Source organism: Phoca vitulina, unplaced genomic scaffold, assembly GCF_004348235.1.
Source record: "Phoca vitulina isolate PV1807 unplaced genomic scaffold, GSC_HSeal_1.0 scaffold2, whole genome shotgun sequence".
In the NCBI taxonomy this organism is placed as follows: domain Eukaryota; kingdom Metazoa; phylum Chordata; class Mammalia; order Carnivora; family Phocidae; genus Phoca; species Phoca vitulina.
In genome coordinates this window covers 87,147,377-87,171,711 of record NW_022589705.1, presented here as the reverse complement: position 1 = coordinate 87,171,711, position 24,335 = coordinate 87,147,377, and the positions used below count along the sequence as shown (strand labels likewise).

At 55.7% G+C, this 24,335-nt stretch overlaps 1 protein-coding gene across 2 annotated transcripts in view; it reads right to left on the bottom strand.

The window, feature by feature from the left end:
- Window positions 1–24,335, bottom strand: part of CAPZB (capping actin protein of muscle Z-line subunit beta) — a 128,692-nt gene that overhangs the window by 8,231 nt on the left and 96,126 nt on the right. For both annotated transcript variants that reach the window (XM_032392363.1, XM_032392374.1), the window contains exons 5-6: window positions 9,632–9,773; window positions 9,231–9,347 (exon numbers count right to left, since the gene is read on the bottom strand). In XM_032392363.1, coding sequence (XP_032248254.1) covers window positions 9,231–9,347; window positions 9,632–9,773 — 259 coding nt within the window. The remainder of the gene's footprint in view (window positions 1–9,230; window positions 9,348–9,631; window positions 9,774–24,335) is intronic.

Below are 24,335 nucleotides of genomic sequence, written 5' to 3'. Positions count from 1 at the left end.
TCAAATAAATAAATAAAATCTTTAAAAAAAAAAAAAAAAAAAACACGAAGCTCACCGAGTACAAAACAGGAACCAAGTCCTGTGAAGACACGCGTGGTTCTGAAGAGAATGTGACGTGCAGCCCCAACAGCTTTCACACAACTTCAGGGACAGGACCGGTTACCGGTGCCCAGCAGGGGGCAGCGTTCCCACCCGGTCCCACCAGTGGCACGGCTCAGGAAGGTGCCGGCCCCTCTGCTCCGCCCGGCCCAGCCACATCTGCAGGGCTGGATTCACTTTAGGTGCCGAGTTTGAAGAGGCCCATGACCCCAAGACATGGGCAAGAACAGGGTATGTGCCCTGCTCCCGGCACCCTTGGGCCAACGTTCCCGGGAAGTCTCGATCCTCAGGGACTACCCGGGTCCCTACAAAACAGCAGTGAGAATGCTCCTGAACTTAGAAGGGATAGCTACTCCCCATCACTTCAGGTTTCCTAAATACCCCACCCTGGGCCATCCCACAGTATTTGTTGGAACATCTGCCCTTGGCCAACCCCTGCTGCCAAGACGACCGGAGTGTGTGCATGCTGGAGAGAAGCTGGGAGCATACTTAGGAGGAAGGATGGTGTGCCATCTACCCATTTTTTTTTTTTTTAAGATTTTATTTATTTGAGAGCGAGACAGAGATAGCGAGTGAGAACACTGAGCGAGGAGGAGAGGGAGAAGCAGGCTCCCCGCTGAGCAGGGAGCCCGATGGAGGGCTCGATCCCAGGACCCTGGGATCATGACCTGAGCTAAAGGCAGCCGCTTAACCGACTGAGCCACCCAGGCGCCCCCGCCATCTACCCATTTTTAAAAGGGATTTTTGGACACCAATACACTCGGACTGTGTGCTCTTTCCCCCCACGTGGAAATGGTTCCTGTGCCCAGACGGAGGTCAGCTCAGAGAGCCGCTCTTCTGGGCAGGGAGAAGCCGGGGGGGGGGGGGGTGGTCTGACCCAGACGAATCCTGTCCTCCCACAACGAGCAGTCTCTCGTCTTCCCCAGCTCAGTGCAGGGGGCAGGCTCCTGGCAACCTCAGGGAAGCGACGAGGCTCTGAGCTCATGGAGGGCCCATTTTATTTTACTTTTCGTTTATTTTTTAAAGATTTATTTGAGAGAGAGCGAGAGCATACACACAGACGAGTGGGAAGGGCAGAGGCAGAGGGAGACAGAATCCCAAGCAGACTCTGTGCTGAGCGCAGAGCCCGCCATGGGGCTTGATCCCACGACCCTGAGATCACCACATGAACCAAAACCAAGAGTCGGACGCTTAACTGACTAGGCCAACCAGGCGCCCCACCGAGGGCCCCATTTTAAATGAGTACTCAACAGCCCAAAGTGAGGCCCAGGCTGCTGGCAAAGGGGTCTGGGCCATCAGGGTAAGTAAAGTCACATCAGCAATCCAATCTCATGGAAATCATCTTTGTGCTCCAGAATCAACCTTCCAATGAATCGAAGTGGTGAAACCACCGAAGAGGTATGGGGTGGGTATGGGGGCAGGTAGGGGGGGAAAGTGAGGAGTCCTGGTCTCCTCTAGAAGACGGACTCCCCAGGAGGGCAGCAGGGGTCCCTAAGCTCATGGTAGAGAATCTGAACCCAAGGGAAAGCCTGGCAGGGACCGGGGAAGGGAAGGAAGACATGGGCAGGGGTGCGGGCCAAGGCCTTGGCACACACCGACGTTTCCACGGCCCCCTTGCCCACACCCCTGCTGGCTCCCTCCACACCTGGTCAGGGTCAGCTTGCTGGAAATGCTGACCCACCAAAAATAGGCCTATTTTTGTAATGCATATATTATTACATCCTTATAAAAGTGGCTGCCAGACGAAAACATTTTTAGGGCTGTGGCCACACAGATGTTCCACAAGGTGGTTCCAACCAAGTCTGAAGTCAGAGCCCAGCCCGCCCAGCCCCACCAAGCACCTCCTCCTCTCTGTGGCCTGGAGATGGAAGGACACGGCAAGTGTTTGGAAAGCAGGCCGTCCTCCTCAGAAGCGGGGTATAGTCTCCCCGGCTGCTCTGCGGCATCTTCCGATAGGCACGGCCCCGGGGGGCGGGGGGCGCTGGGGGAAGCCAGCCCTTACTCCATGGCTCCTGCTCTGGATGGAGCCCAAGGCCTGAGGGCCTCGGCCTTCTGCTGCATGAGCTACCACTCGCATGATGCCCAGGACGGGACCTGGCAGAATGGCAGCTTCATCCCTGGGGCTCCTCCAGTCCTGTCCTCCCGGTTACTGACCTGTGCTCTGGGGAAGAGCTGGGCTGGAGGCCAGGATTTAACTTGCTGTCAAGTCAGAAGACAGTGGTCAGAGAGCCTCTCAAGGAAGGTTCGGTTTGCCCAGATGAGGAAAATTTTAATTGAGCCTAAAACTACATATATTCTAGAAGACGAAAAAGTCTCTTCTTGCAAGGTATGTGGTAGCAGCAGAAACAGCTATTACTTATTGAGCACAGACCATGAGTCCAAGTGGTTTTTTATTTCTACTCTACAAGAGCATCTCCGAACAGGCACTATTAGCTTGACGGTGAAAATGCTGAGTTTCGGAGAAGAGAAGTGAACTGTCTGGGAAGGGAGTAGGCTAGGACTGAGCCAGGTCTGGATAACTCTGAAACTTGTGTTCAGATCTCTGTTTGCTCACATTCATGCACATTCTTTACCAGAAAAATCAAAGACAAACCACAATCCAGGGCTCGGAAATTCGGAGCAGTATCCATCCCCGCCTCAGCCCCCTCCCTTCCCCTCAGAGGCCCCCTCAGATGTCCAGTCCCTTCCCCTCAGACAGTGGCCTGACTGTCCCTAGAAGCCCCAATGCTGAAGCCCCTCCACCTTCATTCCTAGTCCAGGCTACCTCCCGAAACACCAGGAGCCGGCTGCAGCTGGGCCTCCCCCAGCGAGAAAGCATGCCCTGAGCCGTAGGCCCCGCTCCCCTACATCCGGCAGAGGGCCGCGGGCCTTCCCCCACCTTCTAGAACGCACCGCTTGGCCTGGCCTAAGCGCCAAGCTCGAGTCAAAGAGGATTTCCCTGCCATGAGACACGGGCAGGTGTCTCTGTTGGAGTCTGACTGCGTGAAGATCTGTCACAAGGCGCCTACACTTGAGTGGGGAGAGAGCTCAGCTTGCAAAGGACCAGCCTAATCCCCCCAACTCGACAAAACATTCCACCTTCGTTTCTAAATATTTGGAATCTGAAAAAAATATCAAACGAACATCTGCAGGGCCCATCCCCGGATCGGAAACCTTGGATCTCCTTCCAGAGATTTACGGTCTTGCCTCTTTCTCGTGTCTTCAGCTGTCACACGGGAGAAGTGACCTCTCAATGCAACTTCCTTTTCAACATGTTGGTACTTGGCTTGCAACATTTGTTACTTGCTCCACAGCCCTCCCACTGGGGCCTGGTGGCGGTCCGCCAAAGGGCACCTTCCGCCCTCCTCCCCTGGAAGGCCTGTGAGGAGCTCCCACAAAGACCACTGTGCACCCTTCCTCCCCAGCAACCTCCCCCGCCGACGCCCAGCATGGATTTGCTAAAACACTTTAGCTACCTGCCTCGCCTTCCAGCCAACATCCCTAAGGAAGGCCTTGCTAGGTGGGAAGGGAAGGAAGGAAGGGCCAGAGGGGGGGTGATGGGCGAGGGTGCCGAGGGAGCGCAGGCCGGTGTGCACCTGGTCTGAGCCCACGGGGGCGCCTCTGCAGCCTGGGTGTCACGACCAGAGGTGACATGTGGCTCAATTCCCGGGTCACTGTTAAATTTACCAACAATTTAAAGAAAGCTCTCCATGTCCTGCACTTATGCTCATAGCCACCTCAACAGAGAGGAGAGGGCCGGGGGCAAACTCCGAAGCTGGGGAGGGACCCCTGGGAGAGCCCTGGCCCTTCTCAAGATGGGGCATGGGGAACAGGAAAGTGGAGGGAGCGAGCCAGGTGGGCCTCCGCGGAGGAGTGCTCCCGATCGCTGGTCAGGCCGGCTGGCAGGGCCGGTGCCTGCGGACGTGGGGTCCCTCCTTCCAGACAGATGCCGCACGTGTGTGAGGCTGTGTGCTGAGGACTAGCTTCCAGAGCGAGAGCCTGGGCCTGGTCGCTGGGAGCACTGCTCGACGGAGGGAGCTCAAATGAGGAAGCCGCCTCTGATCCCAGGGCTCACGTGGCGGAGGGTCACCCGTGCCTTGCCCGCTCTACCCCGAAATGTCTCCCGCCCTGTCCCTCCTGCCTTACCCTTGTCCTCCTTGAGGCCGACACCAGCTCACTACTGACCTCCTGGCTGCAGGCTCGTCCCCTCCAGCCCTCCTGGGCCGCCTCCACGTGGCCCGAGTCCCCTCACTCCTGGAGGACTCTTAACAGCTCCCTCCCCCTGCCAGCTCATCCCCCACGCCAGCCCCCAGAGCCGTTTTCTGAAAACAGAAATCTAATCAGATTTTTCAACTGACTACACATCCTGGAAGCCTCACTACCTCCGGAGGTGAGCATGTCCCGTGTGGCCAACTGCTTCCTGCAGAACAATCGATCTTCAGGCCAAATGAAGGAGGCACCCTGAGGCCGGGGTTGCTGCACTCCAGGGAGGCCTGTCCCCTCCTCGCGACTCCCCAGGGTGTCTGTTTCTGGGGCCTTGCGCCCACCGCAGCTGCCCACACCGGCTGAGGCGGAGGGGCGCCCACAGGGTGGGGTCCTAGCCACACTGCGCTCACTGCTCCGTGCAGTTCTGTGCAAACGTTTAGTTACCTACTGAAGGCCAGGCACACGGGCCGAAGAGCAAAACCTTTTCCTAGACAGACAAATCTGGGTTCAAAATCCTGGCTCTGCCTCCTACTAAATAAATCCTCGTGAGGAAATCACTTCAGGGCTTGAACGCTGGTCTCCTCACTACTACATGGGAAAGGTAATGCTACCTTGCTTACGTCTAAGCACGGAGACCCCCACCCCATGCACGTTTACCCTTTATCACGGGTTTGCTCAGCTTGCCTGGAACCCCTTCATCTCCCATCCGAGGCAACCAGACGTTTCCCCGAGGTTCATCTGGGACACACGGCTAAACCCGCAACCCGCACTTCCCGTTCGCTCCGAAGCCATGCACCATTGACTGAGCTTTGTCTCCCCTGCTGCCCTGCGCCCCCTCTCACAAGGGACTTACCTTGGAAACCGGCCCCAGCTTTTTACTGGACCTCAGATGAGTTATGCGACCAGCCGTGAGGATGATGACAAAAGCATGAATTTCCTCATCAAAGCCCGAGAACACCAGGCCGCCCGAACAGGCGCGCGGCGGCGCCCGGTGTGCGGAGGATGGCCCCCCATCAGGCCCACGCGGCGAGCCGGACCAGACCCTGGCCGTGGGCTGGCACCTCTGACCGAAACTACCAGGAAGGCCGGGGATTAAATATTGGTCTGGGTCACCGTCAACCAGTGGAATTATAAACACCTGGGAGCAGTAAGTGGTGCAGGAAGCCGTCTCCGGATACAGATTCAGGATTTTCCACCGGGGCCCGGGGGACAGGGTGTGGGGGAGGCGGGCTGTGGCAGAGCTCGCTGCCCTCCCGGGCCAGTGGTTCCTGGAGGACAAGGGCCCGTGTCCAGGCAGAACAATGGGTTCTGCCCCAGTGAGGACCAGCCTTGGCTCCAAGAGGAGTGGGGATGGCCCCGCCTGGGGGGCCAGCGACGGGGACCCCCAAGATCCCTGGGGCATCCAGGCTGCTCTGACCCGGCAGAGGCTTTGCATGGAGCGTCTAAGGCTCCGATGTGTACCCAGGCATGCTGACGAAACACCTGCTCTGCACTCTTTCAAGTGCATGCCACGCTTTCGTGACTGGGCTACAGACCCACTTGAGTCACTAAATTCATCCTTTTCACCATCTATTCTTTCCATCAAATACAGGTATTAAAAGTATTCTGAGTTTTTATCTCATTTAAAAAGATACGGGTGGCTCAGTCGATTAAGCGCCTGCCTTCGGATCAGGTCATGATCCCGGGGTCCTGGGATCTATCCCCCATCGGGCACCCTGCTCAGCAGGGAGCCTGCTTCTCCCTCTGCTCCTACCCCCGCTTGTCCGCTCTCTCTCTGACAAATAAATAAGATCTTAAAAATAAAAATAAAAACATATCTGCTATCAAAAGGAACCCCGTGAAGTCCGGCACTGCTGGCCTGGGGAGGGCTCCCCCTAGAGGACGTTCTCCAGGATGCTGCTGTGCGGCCACGGCAGGCTTCAGGGACACCCTGGGCCTGTGCTTTCTCCTCCCTTCACAGACACCCCGATGCCCGGCACTGACCAGGCGAAGGCCGTCCCTTGGGATGGGGCTGTCGGGGGTCCTAGATGCAGATGCTTCAAGTGGCAGGTAAGATGAGTCTGCTCTGGGGGAAGCAGCTCCCAGCTCACCTGAGGGGACACCTTGGACACGCGCTACTAAGTACATGTAAGCAGAAGACCGGTGAGAGGCACGTGGGAGCGGGGACATCCTGACTTGCAAGAAATACACATTCGTTCAGATGACCAAAACACATTTGTCACATATACTGGTCTTGGTCCACGGTTCCCAGCTCATGGCTCCCCAAAGCCTTGGACTCTCCTGCGCTACAACAGGACCATCTTTTGTTGTAATGTTTGGCCTCCTGTCCTCAGTTCCTGAAGTCACTTCAGAGCCACCCAGGTGCCCTGGGGGTCTTGTTACTTATAACGAGCCCCTTCCCACAACAACTGGGCTCATGTTAACGGGGTGATTTTAGAAAGCACCTCAAAATGGGGGCTGGTGGTACAGGGAACTTTCAGTCCTCCCGATTTCCAGGCAGGGGAGAAGGGGGCTTCAAAGAATGCTTCCAAGTGCCACCACGCTGGGCCCCAAGCTCAACTCCGCGAGGACAGAAGCTCACATATCCCTTCATAGAGCTGTTGATCTGTATCCTTTGGTATCTTCTGTCATACAGCAGCAATCTAATGAGTCCGTGGGTTTCCTGAGTTTCTGTGAGCCACTCCAGCAAAGTAATCGAACCCCAGGAGGATTCGCAGCTGGTCAGTGAGAAGCATAGGGGACACCCAGGACTTGCGACTGGTATCTGAAGAGGTCTGTGGGGGGAGGGTCGGGGAGCAGTCTTGTGGGACTGAGCCCTTCCCCTGTGGGATCTGATGCCATCTTCAGGTGGACAGTGTTGGAGGAATCTCAACTATAGGACACCCCATTAGTGCCTGGAGGACTGCTGTGGGTGGTAGGAGGGGTGGAATGGGGTGCAGAACCAAGAGAGGAGCACCTGCCAATTGTCAATGTGCACAGAAATTACCTGGAAAATGTTGTTACATTTAGATCCCAATTTGGGGGGGGGGGGGGGTCAGGGTAGGGCCAAAGATCTCTGCATGTCCAGCACTGGGCTGCAGGCGGGGCAAGGCAGATGCCCTTGGGCTGTCAAGGAAGAAGGCTGGCAGACGCGGCTTGCCTGAGGGGCGGTTTGTGGCCAGGTGTGGGAAATAGAGCACAGCCAGCCCCGCCCCCGGCCGCAGCACAAGATGGGCCTGAGCTACGGCGATGGGGAGCACCCTGGTGAGAGTGAGGAGAAAGCAGCTGCGGCCACGCCTGCAGCCCCCTGATCCTACGGAGGCAAGGAGCCGGATGGAAGGGGCAGGCAGGTGTTCAAGCACAGACCACTCTAAGGGCATTTCTTTGAAAATGTGAAGCCCTACCCAGATGGTGGATTTACAGCTGGCTCAACAAGGTCCCCCTAAAAGAAAAAGTAGCCTAAGAAAGATGATTATCAGACTGATGCCTCCACCTGAGGAAGTCTCTGGTAGCCCTGCTGGAGGGCTCTGCATTTGGCCTTGAGCTAACATGAAGCCACAGAGTCATCTCAGTTAATGTGCAAGGAACCAAACCAACAGGAATGGCTAATACCTGGACAAATGAAACCAAGAGTCAACACAACCGTCAAGGGGAGAATGGATGAAAGTCAAACTGTGGGGACAAACGGAAAATCTCACCTTAGAGAAAACTGACCACATGAGAAATGAGAAATCCCTGGCCCCCCGGGGGCTCACGTGAAAGACAGGGGGTGGGGGTGCCCACCAAAGCAATCCTGGGCAAGCTGGAGGAGAGCTCTTCCTCGGGACCGTTCATGGAGGCTGATGGAGAGGGAACGGGCGAGCCCCCTAGTTCTGCCCAAGTAGGGCGGCAGGGGTCCTGTCATGTTGGGAGGTGACCTCTCAACTCTCCCAGTGTCAAGATCCTGTGACTAAAACAGCTTCTTCATGAGGGGACCGAGTGTGAGGAGTTTGAAAAGCACCCTGCTCGAACCTACACGGAAGGATTCCGGTGAGCATCACTCAGCTCCGTCCGGGGAGCGCTACTGTGTGGGGCCAGCACTCGGCCAGACGGCAGGCTGCACCCCATGCTCGCTGCTTACCAGTCGCCATGGGGCATGTGCACAGAAGGCCCGCAAACCCGCTTAGATGCTTAAGGTAGGCACATCCTCTTCTGGGTTCTCAGCTTTTATTTCAGCCTGGTCTCTCCTTTCTGGGGGCGCCGGCTCTTGTCCCGCAGCAGCCTGCTGCCCACCCTCTGGCTCTGCGTCACGCCACGTACTACCCGCCCCCACTTACAAGATAACGCCCGTCAGTTCTCTGCACAAAGCACCTCTCCACCGGCGCCCAGGGCCTGCTGCCTGCCCACAGCATCCCTCCCCCTCCTGTGAAAAGCAGCCAGATTTTACTACAGGGAACTGACCCCTTTTCCATCGATACCACCCCCGGCAGTCATACGACCCACACTCCGGCCAGACTGCTTCATGCCCCTCGGCGTCAGGAAGTGATTCTACAGTGGACACAAATAAGCAAGGCCAGGGAGACATTTCTGGGGTTAGGGCAGACCAGAAGCCTAAGCCAGAGGCTGCCAGGAGCTCCGCTGTGGAGCTCCCCCAGTCCTGACGTCCCAGGCCCAGTCACACCACAGGAAGCCTGAACCGCTCAGTTACGTGAACTGCCTTTTCATTTTTGCTTAATGACAGGGTCTTACTTCTGTCACTTGCAACCAAGGGTCCTCATGGGGGACCTAAGTCACAACAGCAACATTCATTCATTCTGAATGTTATCAGGAGTATGTCCTAACCGTCCCAGGAGCGTTTTAAATGTAAATACCTTGACCCAAAGATAAAAGCTCTCAAGACCGAATCTCTGAATCTCTGGTGGGGAGATCCTGTCAGACACAGAGGCTGCCCCAGGACCTCTCTCTGGGGTTGGCAAAGGTGACCCTACCTGTCTGGTCAGGCTGCCTCCGAGGTTCATGGTGCCAGAGCCAGATTTGTTGGTCTGCAGCCAGAGCATCACGGTGGAGGTCAGCTTGTAATGGGCGGTGCGACCACTGGATTTCTCCTGCGGGATGAGACAGAGGTCAGAACCCCAGGTGTGACCCTGAGCTGGGATCATTGTCACATGCCCCTTCCCTGGATGTGGGGCCACGGCAGGACCTTATAAAACCCCGGCTGGTCTCTAAAGGGACCGAATCTGCAATCACGGGATCTGTATCATCGTGACCACTGCAATCCTGACTTATCTTTATCTAACTGGCTCTGGAGCATTTTTAGGAGTGACGAGGGGTTTACATATCACAGCATTCCCCCGCCCCCCTTCAAGAAACATCTGCCAGGGAGGTGTACCTGCACTTCCACCACGTGGATGGAATCCCAGCAGCCCTTGATCTTCTTTGATCCATCTCCAGCCTTCTTTATGAGGATCACTCCAGCAAAGCCATGATCCAGATCCCAGAGGTAGACAGATGAGACGCCGCCTTCAAAATACCTGCCGGAAACAGGCCCACGTGCCCATGAGATGCTAAGCCGGTCAGATTACAGATCAACAGCCCAGGGGTTCATTCGGCAAAGCTCCATCTGAATGTCTGTCTGGAATGAAGGACCCTCCCTCCCTGTGATGGTTCTAGGGTTGACTCCTGCCCGTGTCCTGAGCACCTGCTGGTTGGGGGAGGGGTCCCAGAAAGATCACGGGCTCAGGAGTCCTAAAGATGCACTGGAGTTTGAGCTCTGCCACTGACTCTCGCCCTGTGGTCTTTGGCAAGCTTCCAGAGGAAGGACCCAGCAAAGTGTGTGACATGGAATGGACGCTCAATGGGGGTCATTACTACTGAGCAGTCGTCACTGTTCCAGACACCTATCTTCCGGGATGGCTATTTCACAGGGGGGATAAAGGGAAAAAAACCAGAGTAGCACACTCCTCCCTACCAAGAGCCCCCCGAGCCCAGGCCACCTGGGCTTCTGTTGGTCTTTTGGAGCAACTCTCTGCCACCCTCTAGCCGGAAACGAAGAGCTGAGCTTAGGGCAGAGCTCCCTACTCAGGTCTGAGTCGATATGGAAAAATTCCTAACTAGGAACAAATATAAGAAAAGGCCAGAGGAGAAAAGGAAATCAGGCCAGGGTCCCAAATCCAAGAGACCCAAGGCGACAGCGTGGCAGGGCCGGGCTGCCGGGGGCAGAGGCGGGTCACCAGCTGCCGTGTGGGACCTCAAACTCTGCCGACGACCAACCAGAACGCTGGAAAACACGCGTCTCTGCGGCCTAGCACGTTCTTTACCAGCGCGCTGCTGAAGCGCATTCTTCACCAGCAAGTCTGTGGCCTCTCTGACCCCAATTAACCTCGGCATCCACGGTGTGGCAGGCACACTCTGGGCCCCGCCGGGAGGGCCGGTGTCGTGTGCGAGCATGGGCTCAGACACAGAGGAGCCGGGCTGGCTGCACACGTGTGGTGGTGAGCATGGCCCCGGGGGGTGCACGGGCCCCAGCCCCCATCTCCAGCCGTGGCCGCACGTTCCCCACCCACCAACTCTTTACATAATAAAAATATACGTGGTTAACGCTAACATTTAGAGAATGTGGGTGAAGGGTACACAAGATTTCTTTGTACTTTTGGGGGCATCATTTTACCATAAGCCCAAAACCATTTCAAACTAAAAAGTTTTGGTACAAAGGTCAGTGGGTGATACACATCAGAGCGTAACAATCTGAGCAAGAGGAAGCAGCCTTTCCTCATGAGAACGACAGCCTCCTGCCATGGGGCTGCAGGGTGCCGTGGCGCTAACCCACCGCAGGCCCCCCGGGGGCCCGAAGGGTGCACACGAGGCCTGCTACCCTCCCCGCTCCCCGCTGGGATTCCAGCCTGCTGCGGCTACCACATCCTGTCCCTGCCTCTCCGTCCCTGCAGGCTCCACGGTGATTAAGCTGTGTGATGTGATTCACACCACCGCCCACCCTCACACCCCCGGTCACTCTGGGAGGCAGGGGAGGGCAGGCCTGGCAGGGCTGATGCAGCACATGCCTGGTGAGGGCCTGCTGGACAGACGCACCGAGGTGCCGGCCCCAGGAAAGCGCAACGCAGAGCACACCCACAACTGGCGGGGGACGGAACAGAACTCAGTGCTATCCTAGGTGACCACCAAGAAATCTAAGTTCACCAGGAGTCACACCAGTACCACTGAGGGAAGAGCAGCCCAGCTAATCCCAGTCCTGCTGGGGACAGAGTGCTGGGTTCTAACACTCGGTTTCCCCTTCAGTCGGCCGTAGGGAGAGCAGCCCCACATCCAAAGGGAACAAACAGCTCTAAAAACTGTGGCTTTTCTTGGGCTGGCATGAAGAAAGGGCCAATAATCTCTTCTTTCCGTTGGCCATCCAGGAGTGAAGTCCTGACGCCCAGCGGTCGTTCTCCCCCTTCCCCCCTACAGCGTGTGGCCCGATCCCCGTGACCAGAGCGCAGTGGTGGTCTCGTCCAAGGCCCTGCGCCCTGTGTGTGCTAGGATGCCAGGGGAAGTGGGCCAGGCTGCCCCGGAAGGGAACTGGGAGAGAGCCCGGGGGCCCGAGAGCCCTTGCCGATACTACCCGGAGACCAGCTCCAAAACGCCAGGCAGCCCACAGATGATTCCCTTGGTCCCATCCCTTCGATTTGTTTTCCTCCGGAAAGTGAAACAACCGCATTCATGTTTTATAAGGTGTAACTGGCCGTTTCCACTCCAATGCCCCAGCCGGTGGCCCGGCTCCCACTCTGGGCAGCTTCTCCCCAGTATCCTCAGCTTCCTTTGTGGGCCACGCTGACCGGGCCCAACGTTCCAAGACGTTGGAGACTGAGGAGGGCAAAATGCAAACTTAATTCTGACCTCTACGTGGGTTGCTCTTTCCTCCAAAATTAAGAAATTCATTGCAAGGACGTTATAAAACAGGGAGATTGAAAAATTAGCCCGCAATACCATATATCAACTTATCCCACAAATCTGATTTTTCCAAATCCCCTTCCAGTCTTTGTCCAGATGCATAACTTTTCTGTAAGGACCAGCACAGCCATGGTGCCGTGTTGAGTTCAGCCTCTGCGCTTGGCACAGAATCGTTAGCGCTTTTCCAGGGAGCCGCACGATCTCCGCAACTGTTTTTCATAGCTGGGGTAGGATTCCACTGGGCAGTATACTAATTTACAGTCGATCGGACTTGTAATAAAGGAATGGCAGCCAAGTTCCCTCTCCCGTCGTCGGGGTGTTCCTTGTAGGGGTGAGGAGGACGTGCTGAAACCTGGACTCCGCAGGCAGGGCCCCAACACCACAACAATTCAACAACGGACCTGCATTCCATTCACCAAAAGGCATCTCCAGGGACTGGGGTGGCAGCAAGTCTCAACCTGACGCTCTAAGACAAAGGGAGTAGAGGACTGCGCCATCAGAAAGGGCCGGTTCAGGATCTCCCAGAACACCAGCCTCTCTGACAAGTGCCGTCAGGACCGTGGTGAGCAGGCTGGTGGCGGGGTGACTGCACGGCATATAGAGAGCCCCCCCCCATTACATGGTTTATGGCTTTGCTCTGCGAGTGAAGCATTAATTAAAGAGGGACCTCAACAAGTTTTTGAAAATTTATTCTTACCTACTGTACTTTGATCATAATGACATGAAACAGGAAAAAAATAATTTTTATGTGGCTCACATTTATGAGTTTTTACATAAAGGCTTTTGTGGGTATTTTAAGAATGTGCTAAAATGTTGTCTGAAACCACATAAAGCCATCTGAGGAGTCGCCGGCCAGAACTAACAGCACACACATGGAAGCACTTTAACTGGCCTTTGTATATTTAATGAGTCAAATAGCATTAATATTGTTTAAATGCTAACATGCCATTTCAATAAGGCGGCTCTACCATCCCCAGCGCCCCGCTCTTGGGCCTTGCACGTCAATGTGAATGATCAAATGGGGCCCAGGACTGAGAGTGGGCTACAGGGGAAGCGACCGGCCCTACCCGGGGCTCTGCCAGCGCTTGATCATTTCAAAAGCCCCGGCCATCCAGGGAGGGAGGCAGGGAGGGAGGGAGGGAGGGAGGACAGGCCCAGCACCGACTGCCACAACACTGCTGTGTGAGGCAAGGCCCAGAGCTCCTGCAGTGAACTCTCTGGTCAAGTGGGCAGCTCAGGGAACTTTAAAACACAGAGGCCCAAAGACAAGAGCACAGGCTTTTTTTAGGCCTGAAACCCAGCCAGTGAAGAGGGTGAATGATCTGTGAGCTGGACAACACAGGGACAGAATGCAGGGAGACTGGAGAAGCCCGCTGGAAAGTCTTGACCCATGAGGCAGTGGGGCCTCGGGAAGCTCCAGAACACCAGCAGGGGGAGAACGGCAGACCGGAGTCAGAGACTGTGCTGGTCTCACTGAAGAGCAAACGCCTTCAGCCACACACCACTGGGTTCCACACACAGTCTCGGGGGCTTCCAGGACTTTCCCAGTAAGGGTAAACATTTTCTTTCTTTCTGGGTTTTTTAATTTTAATTTATTTGTTTAAATATTTTTTAAAGTAAACTACTCCCAACGTGGGGCCCGAACTCACGACACTGAGATCAAGCACAGCGGGCTCCAATGACAGGAGTCAGCCAGGCACCGAGGGTGAACGTTTCCTACAGCAAATGGAGTGGCTGAGAAGTCAGACAGCTAGCCCTAAGCAGGTGGGGCTGCTGTGCGTTGGCTCCCTAGGTCAGGCCGTCTGAAAACTAGTACTCGATTACAACAGGCGGACACGGGTCTCGTAAACTCCAGAAGGCCGGGGCCCCACAGGACACCTCTGTCCTGGATGAGCCAGGAGCACGCAGCATGACCGGCAGCTGGGCTACTCTGTACCAGCCAATTACAACGAAGCATCCGGTCAAGTTTACGCTCTATCACCCAATCCCTGAATGTGGACCAACTAAAAGGACAACGTGCCAGTTAGTTCTCCTGTCCTCAAGAGTTCAGCATCGCTTCTCCCGGAAAAGGACTCCTGCTCTTGAATCATGTCAAAGTCACAGATACGGATTCTGTGTCCGTTAACTCTTCAACCGCAGGACCTCTGAGGGCGGGGGTTGGGGGGGTGGGCGGGGAGAGAGGAGAAGGAAAACATAACACTTCACACTCAAAATGATCTACTTCACAAAAGAAAGAAGGAAAGAAACTATCTCGGCTCCCGAAGCCTTATGGAGTGCTCGAAGCCAGGCTGTGCGTGGCGACCTAGCATGGAAACTTGTTCCGGGCATGTGAGCTGTGAGCGTGCATTACCCAATCCGCAGTCTCAGCCAACACCGGGCTGCACGCGTCACAGGGAAGATGGGACTGGAATGGACTGTGACATCGACGGCTTTTACTTCTTCCTTTCAAATCGGCTCCAGGGAGAAGAGCCGGATCCGTGCTTCTAAGACAGAGGCCCCAGCAGGTGACGAGTCACATGCCACGACCCTCCCAGAAGAACGCAGCCTAGGACACACCTGCTGGGAGCCGGCCCTGGCTGGCCTCACTCAGAGGTGGTCTTTTTGCCATACGTGGGCTCGGCCAGGAGGCTGGAGCAGACGTGGCCCTCTGGCGGCACGAAGTCATGTGTGACGTGGAGGCCAGGCCATCACCCCCAAGCCCCCAAGACAAGTCAGGGGCATTATACGGTAAGCCCCCTAGATGCTGGAGTGTGAGGGGGCTTCACCGAATACGCCAAGAGGAAGGGAAGGAATATTTATTTGGCACCAATGTGATGCCGAAGACTGTTTTCCCATCTGCAAAATGAAGGAGCTGGATCACAGGCTCAGTGGGGTCTTTCCAAGCTCAGACTGCCCGGATTTAGTGGCTGCATCCGGGCCTGTGTGAGGCAGACCCTGAGCACCACAGTACCAATTACTAACATCTTAACCAAGTTGGTCAAAACTCTGCTTACACACCTCCAGTGACAGAGAACTCACTACCTTACCAAGGCCATCGTTTTCTGGACTGGAGTGAAAACTTGCACTGACTTGTCAGCCAGAACCACACAAAGTAAGAACTTAATGCCCTTCTCTCATGTAGTCCTTTTAAACATCTAAAGATGGCTTACATAAACCCCAAGATTTCTCTTTTTTGGCCTTCCTATTGTTCTATTATTGCTCATTAAGACATGATTTTAAGTCCCCGCACCTCGGTTACACTCTTCCGTGAGGGTCCGAGAACAGAAATCAATGCCCTTTGTTACCCAATGTGCAGCAGAGACCAGCGCATGTCTCAGGGGAGAGGCTACTGCCCCACCGGGAGCCCAGGGCCGGAGCAGCGTTCTTGGCCACCACGCCTCACTCATATGGACACAGATGAGCTTGCGCTCCTCTCCAGCGCAATGTTTCCTCTTAACATGTTGTCATACAATTGTCTCCCACGTCCTAGATTTTTAAGAACCTGGTAAACTGGACTCGAGAATATCATTTTCCACTCAGATCTGTTATATTCAATTCTCAGAGTCATGGCTTCACCATTTCGATGTATCTTTGGGGGATTCTGAGTCTGTCGCCTGTGTGCTATCCAAGCCAGCCTTCCTTGGGGATCCTTACATGTGGGAATATACACACAGAAGTAGGGTGCAACCCAGAGGAGTATACAACCGAGTTCTACACTGCATGCACCAGTTCTCTCAAGCTGCACCAGAGTCCTGGAGGCTGGAGCGAGGCTTCTATGGAGAAAGGGATGGTCAATTTGGAAGGATGCCTATGGCCTGGACATTTCTTTCAAGCTGGGGGACAGTCTCAAGGCGGGAACTCCCATGGCCTTAGATCTGACTGGAGATCAGAGGAGATGAGGGATGGACGGAGGGAACAGGTCAGGCGCCGGCTGAAATGCCAGACGAGGAGTTCAGACTGTACACATTTTTAGTGTCGGTCCACTTAAAACAAGTGGAATCCTTCTGGTATCCTGTCACAAGCTAGGAAGGTTGTCCCTTAAAATGTCCCAAATGGTCAGATTCCATGAGGTTCTTCCTTCCCTACTCTGTGTCTGTGGGTCATATCCGCGGTCTGTTGTGCTTCTGGGGTCTTTCTGAGGAGCAGCAGTGAGACTTGAGGGACACTCTTTACTATACCTGGCACTTGGTAATGACAGTGACAAGGAGGTCATGTGGGCCCTCAAACAGAAACTCGCATGCGCGCAGACTGAGTTTATGGCAAAGACGGAGAATAAACCCCGAGGCAGAGCCATTCCACCAGCGGCTCAGATTTGGCCCCAAAACAATACCTTCTTGGTTCCTCCCAGCCTAAAAAAGAAACTAAAGTTCCCAGCTACCAGCAGCAGTTTGTTCTTCTGATCATCCTTAAACATCCTCACAACCTAAAAAGGCACTTGGTACCCACAGGTGGGAACAATTCAGTTCTACTCCAGAAAAAAAGAAAAACCTCCAATTTGCTTGGAGAGACATCGAAAACCTGGCCTCCTTCCTTGCAGTGCAGACCAACATTCCCTTCTCGTTGGCTCCAAGCTAGCCACCACTGAGAGACTAAGCGTTCTTCCCTGTCCGACGGACAGACGTGAGTGCAGCCCAATGGGTGTGGCTTCTGGAAAGCCCACAGAGAGCTGCAGGAGGCAGGCCGACAGCCACAACTCTGAGGGTCTGGGGACTGTGGGCTCTCCCCGCCACGCCGGTGTCCCAGCTTCTGTTCGGGTGCGTCGGTGAGACCACCTTGCGGAGGCGGCAGGAAGCGCGCCGGACACAGTGGGGCCCCAGCGCAGGCTCAGAGCAGGTATTCACCACCACTGGTGGCCATCCGTCTTCCCAAGTCTCTCTCTGGGCCGAGAGGGCAGATCTCCTCCCTTCTCCTAACCTTGGCCTATTCTGAGCCCTGCACAGGAAGCAAGGTCTCGCTTGCCTGGCGAGCATGGTCCCATCCCCACTGCCCCGGGGGCTGCCGCTGGCTCTGCACAGAATGGAGAAAGGTGGGCACCTGGCTCTGGGCTGGCAGAAGTGTGCTGAGACCCACCTGCCCTTGTGCATGTGTGGAGACCAGCGGTCTTCACCACGGTTTACGGAACGTGTCCGAGTCTGCCCCTGGACACGGGACAGGTATTCTGCGGAAATGCCTTCCGGGACACACAGGTGCAATGATCCCCTGAGCAAGCATACCAATCAGCTTAGACACGTGTGGCTTTCATGTCAGTTGCACGTCGAAGTGACATCTGGATCACGGCTGCAGCCCTTTACAGCCCCTTCACAGGGTTTTTACAGTTTTTCTTACTCGCAGACACACCATGGAGGCCTCTCTAGAAACAAGGGAGCTGCTGCAGCGGCTGCAGATCTGGCTCTGGGATCCGAGCGAGCCATCCACACTGGGCACCACTGTGACCATCTCCTGGTTCTCCAGACCCCCCGCGATGATCCTGCTGCCCCACTCGGCCCACGACTTGAGAAGGTCGACCTTCCAGGCCTTCTGGAGGTGCAGGGCCACCACTCTCATCCAAGGGCTGCCATTTATGGGAACCCATTCTGTGTCAAGGGCCTTGAATACGTTATTTTATGGTTAAGAAAACCAAAACCCAGAGAATGAAAGAAACGTGCCCCAGCCACACGGCCGAGAAGAGGGCCGCTGGGACCGGCCCTGGGATCTGGCTGGCCCGTGTGGCGAGGGGTACGGCAGCAGTGCAGGTGGGCAGCTGGGCTCAGGGGCCCCAGCTCAGCCTGTGAGGCTGAATTTCACGAAAATGAACACACACACACACACCCAACTATGCCGCTGTACAACGATGCTGGTTCAAGGTGGGGAGAAAGTCAGAGGAACAAAGGAGGACACCACACTGAGTGGCCAGTTGGCGGGGGCCCACCACTGAGCACCCTGCGCTGGGACTTCTGCGAAGGAGGGCCCCCCTCCACCTCAATGAGGCAGCGAGGGCCTGCTGGCTGAACCTTACCCACCCTTGATACTTGCACAAAGCAGCTTCCCGGAAAAGACAGATCCACCAGAAGCCTGGGAAGCAGCTCAGCCAAGAGCGCAGCTTGACCACCAGAGGGAGCTGCGCCCTCCTTCCACATGGGCGTCTGCACCCCAACATGTGCAACTGCACGGTCCGGAGCGTGACCGTGTGCCATGTGGGTGCAAGAACCCAAGAGTTCTGGAGAAATCGGAGTCCCTGATGCTGATTCGGGGGACCGTGTTTGTTAACAAAATGGTTTTCTGTATACTCCCACTTTTCGTTTAACTTTCTTTTAGCAGATCCAAGTCGGACGATGCATGCCAGGACCACCAAACCCGGAGGTGCAGCCTTAGGATGCCAGCCGAAGGGGTCCATCACTGGCCTTGCAGGCTGGGGGCAACTTGCAGGCTCGTCCAGACCCACTCTTTAGGGGCTCGAGAAACTGTGGCAGATACCTCTGCTTCGGAGCAGTGGTCGCGGGAGAGCTGAAACTCAACACTGTGGGAGCAGGACCCAGACTCGCTCAGCCCCCCCACCCCCCAGAAAGCCAACAGGACCCTCTCGACCTGTCTCCCTAGTCAATTAAAACGGCACAACCGAGGGGGGGGCCCAGGTTCCCCCATTAAGTGCTTCCAGCACTTTCACACAAGCCTGAGGCTGTGGCAAGCCAGAGTCCCACAGCAGGCGGGGTGGGTTCTCAGAGGCCCTCTGTACGCATGGCTGAAGATACAAATAATACATGTGAAAACCCAAGTACTAATTATGCTGCCGACAAGTAGAAAGCCAGACGCAGACTCCGTCCTCGCCCGGCGGTCCCTGGAGCGCAGCACGCGCGGCACGCGGGGCCTGTCACAGGGCCTGCTAGAGACCTTCCTATCTGGGAAGAGGTCCCACACCTCCGGGCAGGAACAAAAAGGTTTCTGCATCATGAGCCATCCAGACCTATCCGCAGGGGCAGGGACGGAGGGCAGATGTGCCAAACCAAATGGCCCAGGCTTCATCCAGCTCCAGAACTTTCCTCAAAGATCTCCCACCAATTCACGCCTCCCTGCCCAGTGCTTTCGCCTACTTCCGGGGGGGGGGGGGGGAGGCTGGGGTTGTGACTCCGGAGACCGAAGGTAATGGCCAGCTGTTTCTGGTCGTGGAAGCACTGGGTGACCTTATGCTATAGATTTTACCCAGCCAGACGGAGAGATGACTAATTAGGACCAATAGCCAGACTAAGGGAAGTCTGGGGCAGGATCTTTCCACTCATGGCCTCTCCAATCCAGCCTCCAAATTGCTTATGCAGTTTCTTAGGATGTACTTCAGAGCTGGCCTATGTACCCCTGGGGCCCTCCAGGCCCTTCCCAATGCACTGAGAATTACAGCCAAAGCCCACGCCCGACAAGGGCCTGGGTCCCTCTCCCTACTGCTCACACCCCGCTCCGCGTCCCTCAGCGACCCCGCAGCCCGGGAACCACCTCAGGACTGCCTGAGTGACTCCCACTGCTCGGAGCACGGCCTCCACCATCCTCCCCGGCTCCTGCCAGGCACCACGGCTGAGCCCGGGCTCTCCACGACCACTGGAGCTCAGTGATTTGCTGAGAGGCTCACAAGACTCAGCACAGAGTCCTCCCACCAGGAGGTATTCGAGTGGAAGGAGACAGGGCAGGAGCCCGCAAAGGAAAGGCACGAGAGAGAAGTCCTGAGGAAACCAGACACAAGTCTGCTTGTGACTCCTCTTCTAGGGGCCACATAAGAAGCGCTTCATTCCCCCAGCAAGTGTGAGGTGCTGTCTACGGGGAAGCCCACGGATGCGGCAACCAGGGATTTTACTGCTAGAGCACTGTCCACCTGGTACACAGCAGAATTCCAGGCTCCCAGAAGGGAAGCCCGAGTTCGGCATAAACCACAGTGTTTGTGCAAAGAGTTTAAGCATCATGAGCCATTCTTATCAAGGAATGGTAGGAACCCTCCAGAAAGCCAAGTTCCTGGACACCAGCTAAGGCCAGTGCTGCAAGGGCAGGAGTCCCACACCGGCTACTCGAATTCTCTCCTGCGCAAGGGCAAACCCAGCGTCATCAGCACACAGTTCTACCCCTACCTAAAGTCAGCCTCCTCTGCTCTCCCTACCTCCGTGCCTGGGTGTGTCCCTCCCAGCACTTCCCAAACCGTGCAAGCACTTTGTCTGTTTGCTCCCTTCCTGTGTGCACCTGCACCCCTTCAAGCCCTGTGAAAATGTGAGCCCCATGAGGGCAGGAGCTGCCCCCGACCCACTCCCCACCGTGCCCCGTGCTCAGAGCACAGTGGGTTCTCAGTGTTTGTGCAACGGTCGTAAATACTCGCCCGTCACCACAGATGGGCACTACTTCACTCCGTTTTCGAGACAGGATTTACTTGAGGTCTCACGCTGGGCCAGGAGCAGAGCTCCAACCAGAACGCACAGCCTTCCACTGTGGCCAGAGATGCACCAGCCTGCTATCTCACCCCGTGTGCACCCGAACCACCTCGTATCCACGACCATAAAGGCACAGAACGTAAGACATCCACAGGATTACGACCGCAGAGTGACAACAATCCTGTCCTCCAAGTGGACATGACGAGTCAGTGCAAGAGAAGCCTTGCGCGCCACACCCCCACTGAATGCCCCCCTCAGCCTCTAAGACGACAGGGTTATCTCCTCAACAGATAAGGAAACAGAAGCTCAGAAAGTTCACTTACTTGCCCAGAGTCAGTGAGCGAGTACGGCGGAAGAGAGAATCAAGTCCAGGCCCTTTCGAGGCCCAGCTCCTCCCGACTCTGCAGCTGGCTGGACAGCAGTGGGCCTGAGACTTCTCCTGGGGCGTTTCCACGTGCTGTCTGAACAGCTCCTCCCACCATCGCCTACCTGCTGCCCCTGCTTCTGCAATTCCTACCAGGACAGACATGCTGAAATTCCCCAGGCCCTATGCTGACGTCCAACGAAGGCGGGCGGACTCGAGGGGTCCAGGGCGCAGGGTCTGGAAAGGCGGCCGGGAACATGGGAGTTTCAAGGACTCCCAAAACCATGGCAATAAACCTTTTTCACACACGAATAAGGATGCCCTGCCCTTCTGGGGCCAGTGTTGCCCAAATGTCAAATGACAGAGGGACAGAGAATGGGAGGAAGAGGCGGAAATAACCCCAATCCTAGCATGGCCCTAAGAGGGGAGAGAAAGCAGGGAGCTGGGGGCAAGCCCATCCACCAAGCACCCTGGCTGCTTCCGGAGAGACTCGTGCATTTGGAGTGCCACAGGGACGCCAGCCTTGTTTTATTTCGTAAACTTCTTCCAGACAAGAAGGGTTGATTAGAAAAGCTAATTAAATCTTTTGAAGATTATCTCAGACCCGAAGCAAGGGAAGAACACAAAATGCCTTCCCGCCCAGCTCCTCCACCCCCCAGACTCTGGCCTTCATTAAGCTTTGATTTCAATCAATTGCACACCCACTAAAATTAACTTATAAGGCCAATAAATTGCAACCGCATGTTTGAAGGTATTATCTGCTGCAAGCCGAGAGCCGAGGACCGCAGAGCACGGGGCAAGGTTTCTGGCACAGATGGGAGTAATCATCTTTGGACCAAAGCAGTGCCAGCCAGCCCCTTCAGTTAGAACATCTGGTCTGAGCAGAATCCAGGCCGACAGAGGCAACAGCGAGACCCAATGTGAAAGCCAGAGCTGGGAAGGTTTCCCTGGAAACCCAAAAAAATCAAAGCACTGATGCTGGGGTCTGCGGCAGCCAACTGGTGGCTCACACCACAAGTGAGGGGTCTCTGGCAGGAGCAAGTGCCCACCCCACGCTGAAGGCCCCACTGCTGAGTCTATCCCAAGAAAGATGCACCGCGCAGATCAAGTGATGGGGTTTTGTGACTGTTGAGCCACCCTAGGCTTGGGCCTAAAAAAGCAGTCAACTTTGCCAAGAAAGAACGTGAAGCGATCCTAGGAGCCAGCCACCCAAGAGCCTGCCCTTTCTGCTACCCTTCCCTGCTCCCCAGGTGCTATGTATGTTCCAATGACATTCCCTGGACTGGGCCGGGCCCACGCTCAGAGGTAGAAAACTACACTGGGGCTTGGCAGAGAAGAATCGAGTGGTCTGGATGTTGGTGACCAGGGTGGGAGGGGTCGGGGAAGGGCAGTGAGGAATCCGCATGGCCTGAGAGTAGACCCCACCCAGCTGGAGGATAGGCTTGACTGATGTTCCTAAGCATGTACAGCAAATGGACTATTTGAACCTAAAACCAGGATTGCTTGGGTGGTGCGATCAATAGTTGTTGGATAGTTACTCCCTGGGGAAAGTTGCCACACAGGTCCTTTCTGCCACTGATGATGGCAAAAAGGGAACATCAATAAACGTGGGAGGGACTCGGGGGAGAACACAGTGAGGGAGCTGTGGAGAGTCAGGCAAGCAGGGACTTGACATCTGACTTCCGAGGAGCCCCAACTTACCTCCTGCCCACACCCCGAAGGAGGGTACATTTATTCCGCAATGGGGGGAAGGGTGTGCAGGCAGGGGAGGGGGGCGCCACGCTCCCATAGGAGTTACAAGTGGAGGGCCTGCGGGTCCACCCATCCCAGGCTCCAGCTCCCTCCCTGTGACCATTCTGACCAGCTCTAGGGCTCATAATTCATTCTAATTCCCTGCGAAGTCATAGCCTTGACAGAGCTGAGACCAAAGCTCCCACCTAAGGACAGAATCCAAGGCTTTCCCCCAGGATGCTAATGAAGAATCTGTAATCTCTCATGGCAGGGAGCAGCCTCTGGGGAGACAGCGAGCACTCCCTCTCTGGAAAAGCCTGTGCGGCTCTAGCTGCCTGGCCTGGATCACTGTTTCAGTTCAGTGCTAGGCTCCGGAAGTCATCCTCCCAAGGAGAACATCAGCAGGAGGAACAAGGTTAACGGGTCCACAATAAGCAGAAAGGAGAAAGGGGGGCCTGTCGATTTGCCAGATGACAAAATATCCCTACAAGGCCCGCCAAAGCATAGGCCAGTGGGGGTGGCAGCAAAGAGCACTTTAGGCCTTTTTTTGGGGTGTGTGTGTGTGTGTGTGTGTGTCTGTCTGTCTGTCAAATCTCCAGACCTTCAGATGACAGAGCAGACAAATCTCTGAGCCAATCTCAGTGGCCCGCCCAGCACAGCGAGGGCCCTTCCCACCAGCAGTCCATACAACCAGCAGCTCTCTGAAGCGTTCACCACAGGAGGATTTGAGCCCGAAGGCCGGAGCCTGGCAGCTTCAGTCATTTGAGAGGGTCAGTGGTCAAGAAGTTGAGCACAAGGCAAGCCCAGTCCTAACTCTGTGACCCATCGGGATCGAAGAAATCTGAAATATCTGGGGTCATCAGGAATCAAAGACCAGGTCAGCACAGGGGATGGGTCTGCTCTTCACATTCCTTAACCCCCGTGGGGTGCAGGCCAAGCTCCAGTTTGGAATGGGGTGCCCTGGAGACGGCGGTCTAACTCGTCTCGTCCTCCTGGGCACAATGGCGTGCCTGTTCCGCGCTCACGGTGGCGCACTCCCTTCTCTTCCTGGCAGGGTGGGTCTGCCTGAGGCTCTGGGCATCTCTCGCCAGGCCTGGGACGCAGGCCCCCATGCCGGCTCCTCCTGCAAGCAGCTCAGAAGCAGCAGAGCCAGCAGACACAGGTGGTGTTGGGGGGAATGCCTCCCCTCAGAGCGACCTTTGCCAATGACAGAAAGACAAGAAGGAGAGCTCTGTGGCTTCATTCCCTGGGGTGACAACAAATGAGTCTTCCCACAGGAATCTAGTATGTCTGTCTTTGTTGTTGCTAGTTTTAAAGATTTTATTTTTAAGTAACCTTCACACCCAACCTGGGGCTCAAACTCACAACCCTGAGATCAACAGTCCCGCGCTCTACCCACTGAGCCAACCAGGTGCCCCTGGAATGTGTCTTTCTAATGGGAAGGGGCAGAGATGAGGAAGGAAAGGCGTCATCCTATGGAACAATCTGGTCCCTAGAACACCCAGGTAACCGCTGGCCTGTGCTCAAGGCAGAGACATGGCCTCCTAGCCCCCGGCTGACTTCCCTCTGCTGCAAAACCACGGGGAAAAGAAGAGCACACGTTCCAGGCCCCATACCATGGTCACCAATGTGGCCACCAACAACTCAGGGCACTCTGAGAATGGGGACTTCTGGAGGTGAGCAATGTACCAAGACGG